Genomic DNA, 6,729 nt, shown 5'->3' with positions numbered 1-6,729 from the left:
GTCATGTGATTATTCCTGATGTTCTGATTGTTCCCACAGATGCAGCAGCAGGAGCTTGCTCAGATGCGACAGAGAGACGCCAACCTCACTGCGCTCGCCGCCATCGGCCCGCGCAAGAAACGCAAGCTGGACTCACCGGGCGGAGCTGGCACAGAGGTAAGACACCAACTCAGAGGTGGTGTAAGAAACAGAACACAGCAGGGAACCACATCATCATCATCATCGTGTATGTGTGATGATGTCAGCTGCTAGCTCAGCTGTTCTTCCAACCAGCTGTGCATCATGGGGCGCTACTGCTCAGAGCCCCTGCATGACCAGTTGAATACATTACTGAACAACCTCCACCTTCATCCACCCGTATAGGTGATGACTCACTGCTGCCTCCGGTGGTCGTCAGAGGAACTGTATGTTTACTTCTTCTGCTGCTGCGCTTTTAATGGCACATAGTGGAGAACCTGCAGCGTGTCTGACCAATCACGAGAGAGCGCGCGTGTATATAACGACCCCCCCTCCTCCTCAATTCAGGCTGTGAATGTGAGCAGAGTTGAGTGAAGGGGGTCAGTGTGTGCCTGGGGGCTGTGAGGGTCTGACTTTCCCCCTCTGCCACCTCCCCCTCCCCTCAGGGGCAGCCATTCATTTCTGAAATGAACTGAGACAGCGGGGGTGGGTGGTGCCCCCCTGCCCATCCTGTCCTGCCTGGGGCTGGCCCCCCAGCAGCCGCAGACAAAGCCAAGCCCCTACAGAGAAATCCAGCATTTCTGGGCTCGTTTAGCAGATACAGAGCAGCTGGCAGCAAGCGTGGGGGCGGGGCAACAGGGGCGAGGCACTCCGGTCGGAGGTGCTGTGTTCATGTTTTAGTAACGGTGTGCTGGCGCCATGCTCGTTTGACTAATGAATTAACTTATTGGCTTATGAACTGGGGTGGGCTCCAGATGTTTGCAGCTGTTAGTGCTTTTCTCAGGAAATGAAGCTCCTGATTGGAGGTTGAGAGGAATGACCGCGCGATGGAGTGTGTGGCGCGAGCTCACTGAGCTCAGCCTGCATTAGGATCAGACGCCGTTTGTGTTCGTGGACGCTCTGAGCTCAGAGGAGTCAGCTCAATGAGAAGCTCAAACCTTACCGTGTGGCAGCAGCGCTGCAGAGTGAACCGCCGTGGCTCCTGTAGTCACCCTGAGGGGCGTTCACGAGCCCGCAGGGCGTCGGTGTAGATGGAGCCTTTACCTGAGCCCCCGCTGAGCGTGAGTTCACACACCATCAGTGTTAATGGTACAAGCTTAGACGGCCCGCTGAGGGACAGAGGTCGCATTTGTGTGGGGCGAGGCGGTGTCGGGGCAGCTTTGGTTGGTGCTGGGAGAGTCTGTGTTTGTGCCGTGAAACCTGCTCAGGTGTTCTCACGAATGCGCCCCACTGTTAGAAACAAAGAAGTTCAAACTGAGCCTGAAGGTGATCAAAGCCGAATGAAAGGAAGCGTTTGTGCTTCCTGTTGGTGAAACACGGCGTCTGCAGGCGTGCATTCAGAGCAGGCTACAGCCTGAGGTGGTGGGGGCGGGTCCGGGGCGGGCAGACCCAGCTGAAGCCTGATCGGGCCTGCAGTGGATGCTGAAGGGCAAACTGCTGCAGCTCCAGGGCAGATTAGAAAGAGGCAACACAAATCTCTTTGTGCTGGAAATTTCCAGCGGCGTGGGAGAGGGAGCAGCGCTCGGACGCCGTGACACGTGCTGACAGGACTGAGTCGCAGACGCGTGCACGCAGGTGTCACTTTGGCGTTGTCAGCTCTGAATGAAACAGGAAGTCCATCTTCCTTTATATAACATCCAGCAGCCTGCAGCTCGCCATCACGTTCGCCATCAGCTGATTGCAGATACCTGCAGCTCTGTGAGAACCCATCGCTCAGGGCCTTTCTGGATTATTGGGGCCTTTTCGGTCGTGGGGGGGGGGGCTTCATCAGTTTCTCTCGTTTTGGATGCTTGAATATGATTGGCTCACCTTAGACCGTGTGACTGGAACTGCTGCGACGGGCATGTTGGAGCAGCAGCTGCTCAGTACTTTGACTAATCGCTGCAGGGCTGGGAGTCACCTGACCTCCGGCTGCCTGCGCGCCCTCCGCACGCAGGTGTGGCCCAGCAGCAGGTCTGGACCCAGCGAGGGATTAAAGCAGCGTGGGAGAGCTTGTGCAGACATGGGGCGGAGCCTCGGCATAGACCCGGCATCTCTAAATGCACCAAACATGGAGGTCAAAGGTCGCTGTGCTTCAGGCACTTTTTAAGACCGCGAGACAAACGGTGTGTCAGAGGTCGCACAGCAAGTGCAGCTTTAGCTCATCAGGATGTTTTTTCCTTCCATGTTTGTTTCCTGCTCACTGCCTCCTCTCTCCTTCCTCCTCTCCAGGTGTCCTCGGGCTCAGCCGCCGGCTCCTCCGTGGCCGGCTCCTCCCGCCAGCAGCCCCGCCAGCGCATCACACGAGTTAACCTCAGGGACTTAATCTTCTGTATGGAGCACGATCGGCCCACGGCTCGCTCCCTGATACTCTACAAGGCTCTGCTGAAGTGAGGAGGGAGCCACCGCAGCCGCCCCCCCTCGCCCCCAGTCCTCCAGCGGAGGTGTTTGATTCTGGTCTTCAGTCCTTACGGCACCTTTCAACGCTCAGCTCTGCTTTTACGATTATTTTTAGAAAAGGACATCCCGCCTCAGCTCGCCCTTCCGTTAGCGGAGCACTCCACTGCTCTCATCCAGATCAGGCCAATCAGAAACCAGATCCAAGGCTGATTGGACAGATTGTGATTGGCTGAAAGGCTGGTCTGTTTTGGTGCTCGGCTGCTCGTTGATGCAGTTTAAAACAGGGTGTGAAACGCGGCCTGGGTTACGCTATCGAAGCTGTGGCCACGCCTACCCCTGTAGTTGAGTCCAGCAGTGACGTCTGGAACAAACTGCTGTTGAATACTGTTTCAAGTCATGTGACCAGGAAATAAACTGCCTTATTAAGTCCGCCCCCTCCATTACCCACAATCCAGCTGGACCTCGAGAAGCTGTGTGGGAGATCTCCTCTGTTGTGTCTAGCCGCTGACTTGAGGAACATCACCTGTAATTATTCTCTTAGTTACTCATTTGAGCAAATTCTACTTCAGCGTGGAGTTCGTCAGGGCGCCACTTTGGGTCCTTTTGTTCTTCGCCAATGTTTCTGGTTGCTGTGGTTTCTCTTCCTCTTAGAAACCTTTCGTCCACAGCAACTCCTCCGCTGCAACTCCACGCAATTAGTCCGCCAATCAACACGTGAACCGTCTTGCGCGGTTTCACGTGGTGTTCCTGTGACGCCATAAAAAGCTGAGCTGAGCTGACAGGCATGCAGCGTGACACTGAGCTTCTCCTGTGAGATGAGGTGGCGAGCGCCTCCGGACTCCAGCGCTGTACCTGAACAGGTGCCTTTGAGTCAAACCTTTCCCGACCTCTTTAGATTTCCTGTTGGCCCACTCAGGACGCCAGGCTCGCAGGCTCATCGTTTTGTTTTGAAAGTTTTCTGATCGCGCTCAGATCCTTCGGCTCAGTTCCGTCACGTGATGGGAGGAGCTTCTTTTCACGATGTTGTGTTCGTCAAAGGAACAGTTTAACATTAAGACAAATCTGTGTGAGAGCCGGACGGTCAGATCGGTGAAGTCGTGGTGTTTTCGGGCAAATTGAGCGCAAAACCTAGCAAGATTTCACAACCTGAAAACTTTTTATCGATTAGAAAAATCAATGTCCAGTTTGTTTTGATTAACCAGCTGATTCTTTTCTCAGATAATGAAATTACAAATATCCTGTTAACGCAGACTGACGCTCTGGTAACCACCCGTTGTTGTTGTGATCGCCCGCTGAACACGCACCTTGTCTGCAAACGCGCTAAAATCTTGTTGCCTGTGACGCCAAAGCTTTTACTTTGAAGGTGAACTATTACAACTTCCGGCATGGTTTCCATGCAGCTCGGAAAACATCGGCCGCGTGATCACGAGGATTTTAATGCAGCGCCATCTGCAGAATGCAGATTTATTTTCCCTAGCAACTGTGGTTACCGCGGTTACCGTAGGGTGACTGTAGCCTAAAATTCCAACTTTCTACACGTTTGAGGGAAAAAAAACATTTTTCCTCATGAAGTCGTTTCTTTAGAAAAAATGTTGATGACGAGTGGCTTCATTGGAAGGGGGCGGGGTCTGAACGTCACGACTCTCAGCAGGTAGACTGACGGACTGTCCCTTTAAGGTGAAACAGGAAGTGCTCCTCCTCCTGGCGGCGGCTGCGTGCGACTGGACTCGAGCCTCGTGGTTGAAATGCAGTTTGAAAGTTTCCGGAAGGTTTTTAACGCTTTAATGTCGGTCTGTGTGGCGATGGCGTAGAGCCCTATGAACTGAAGGACGCCATTTTTGGGACTATTTATATTTCCTACATTGTGTATTCGCACCTGAGGCCCGCCGGGCCGTTTTACAGTCGTTTGTACCTTTGCAAAAAAAATGAAATAAAGAGAAGGAGAAAGTGGGCGGAGCTTTGTGTGGTTTCTTTTTATGAGAACAACAGCTGAGCTACAAACACATTAAATATACAAACAGCACTTTATAAAAATGTAATGACACTTAGAAAAACCATTATGTACACGGCAGCCAAGCTCCGCCTCCTGAGGCCTCCGCTCCAGGTGTGCTCAGGTGACACGGTCACCGCTGCTCTTTAGTCCAGAGGCTCTTGCTTAATCCGGATTGGCGTGCTGCTGACGGACTGGCTGTGCTGCAGGTCGCGACACAGCACGTACTCGCTGAACTGGGACGAGTCGACGCCGCCGCCGCAGGACGCCTTGATTTCGAAGCCCTTCAGGAAGAGGCGCTCGAGGACCTGCAGGGAGACACGGAGGCACAGATGAGACCCGCCTCTCCTCGGCTCCTGGCGTGTGGAGAACGTTTGGCGATGCGAGCGGACTCACCTGCACAGAGTTGAGCCTCAGGTACCCGTTCAGAGGGAAACGGATGACATGGGTTGGGTCCTGGTTCCAGCCGGCGTTCACAGAGTTGCACATCACGTCTCCGGTCTCGGGGAAGATTTCCTCGATGAGGACCTTCTCGCCGCTCAGCGCGATCCTCTCGCCCAGGTCAGGTGTGACGCGGACCACCAGACACTCGCAGGGCGCCGTCCGCTGGGCCTCGCGCTCCGCCTGCCAGCGCTCCAGCTCGCGCACCATCGGAGTCAGCTGGTAGTACCGAGCCTCCTCGTACAGCTGGGGCAAGTCCTGAGGACAGAGTCACATGACAACGATCAGCTGATCAATATAAATAAGCTAATTACAGATCAGCCTGATTACATGACCTCATGATGGACGACCTGTTTCCTGCGTGGTATTTGAAAACTGTCAGATCAACAGCTGGAGCATGTAGGATCAATCTACCAATCACAGAGAAGAATCCCAGCAGCACGAGGAGCTCCACATCACATCCTCTCTCCAATTCTTCTTTCCTTTAATTCTTTCCTTCCTATTTCCCTTTAAAAAAGACAACTCTCCTGACCTTCACTTCCTGCTGTACTGGTGCTTTTATTCTGAAAACCCGAGCACACTTAATTCTCTTGCCTCTGATTTTCTCTGTCTGACACTCAGATGGAGGTTTGTGGTTTTTCCCCTCACTGCCTCAGGCGTCCTGCTGCATCGAAGCCCCCCCCCGGTGGAAGTGGGGGTGGGTGTGTTTATGTAAAGCGGCGGTGTGTCCGCGGGCCCTCTGACTCACTGTGAGCCGGGTGTCTCAGTAACAACACACACAGATCAGAGGAAACAGTATGCTGCTAACACACACCTCCTGCTTTCATTTAGTAAAAGACACTCGTCTGCGCCGCCGCATCGGCGTGTTACAGAGTCCGAGCTGAAACGAGTCTCAGTATGAACCAATCATCTCTGCGTCAGAGTTTGTTTTACACATTTGTGAAATTTGACCATGAAAGTACTTTAAAATAAACATTAGCTGTTTCCATGGAAACTGAAATCTAAATAAACTAAACCGCGTGCCGGTTGTCTCGGTTTAGTTTATTTAGATTCTGCTCAGCATGTGATCCTCTCACGCTCTGCTGGTCACTGATTGGCCCAAGCTCACGGGTTATACAGCTACAGGTTTGTTAATGTAGCACCAAATCACACGTGTGCCTCAGCGAGCTTCATACTTCAGGCTGAGGGTCGCACAATAACAGGAAATCAACAAGCGGACCGCTGCCTGTGGAAAAATTCCCTTTTAACAGGAAGACCCAGGCTCACGGATGGGCAGCCATATAAAGATCATCAGTAATGCAACTGGTCTGAACCGTGAACAGGCGTTCACCTGTGCCGGCTGCTGCAGGGGCTCACCTGGAAGTCTTCAGGAAGCAGCAGCTTGCAGGTGCGCAGGAAACTAAGGATGTAGCGGAAGATGTCGCCGTCCCGGTCGATGAAGTAGTGCTGCTTCAGACTGTCCAACACGATGGGCTCTGCACCGCTGAACAGCCGGCTGATCCTGCAGAGACACGAGCCGGGGTCACGGTCTGATGTCAGACTGCCCGAGGTCAAAGGTCAACAACATGCAGCCAGAGCGCCAATAAGTACTAAGATCTGAGGAACGCAGAGCAGATAAGACTGAAGCGTTCTCTTGGTTAGCGCCAGAAAAAGAAAATCCTGATTTTACCCCATGAACTCAAAGTGGACGAGGACGAGCTCATGCTGCAACCTGTGCTGATGTTTACAGAGGCACATCTGGA

General features: G+C 53.1%; 2 protein-coding genes across 5 annotated transcripts in view; one reads left to right on the top strand and one right to left on the bottom strand.

Annotated features, from left to right (window-relative positions):
• taf4b (TAF4B RNA polymerase II, TATA box binding protein (TBP)-associated factor) overlaps positions 1–4,513 on the top strand; it is a 19,245-nt gene extending 14,732 nt beyond the window's left edge. For all 4 annotated transcript variants that reach the window (XM_005753294.1, XM_005753293.1, XM_013915989.1 and 1 more), the window contains 2 exons: positions 40–156; positions 2,389–4,513. In XM_005753294.1, coding sequence (XP_005753351.1) covers positions 40–156; positions 2,389–2,550 — 279 coding nt within the window. In that variant the 3' untranslated portion in view covers positions 2,551–4,513. The remainder of the gene's footprint in view (positions 1–39; positions 157–2,388) is intronic.
• The window catches only part of LOC102214217 (BTB/POZ domain-containing protein kctd15-like), a 9,700-nt gene continuing 7,484 nt past the window's right edge, over positions 4,514–6,729 (bottom strand). The window contains exons 3-5 of the mRNA XM_005753292.2: positions 6,344–6,488; positions 4,943–5,245; positions 4,514–4,854 (exon numbers count right to left, since the gene is read on the bottom strand). Coding sequence (XP_005753349.1) covers positions 4,693–4,854; positions 4,943–5,245; positions 6,344–6,488 — 610 coding nt within the window. The 3' untranslated portion in view covers positions 4,514–4,692. The remainder of the gene's footprint in view (positions 4,855–4,942; positions 5,246–6,343; positions 6,489–6,729) is intronic.

This window comes from Pundamilia nyererei, unplaced genomic scaffold, assembly GCF_000239375.1.
Source record: "Pundamilia nyererei isolate P.nyererei 1_Seehausen unplaced genomic scaffold, PunNye1.0 scaffold00419, whole genome shotgun sequence".
NCBI lineage: Eukaryota > Metazoa > Chordata > Actinopteri > Cichliformes > Cichlidae > Pundamilia > Pundamilia nyererei.
The sequence above is the reverse complement of the archived record's forward strand: the minus strand, read 5'-3'. Positions and strand labels throughout refer to the sequence as shown.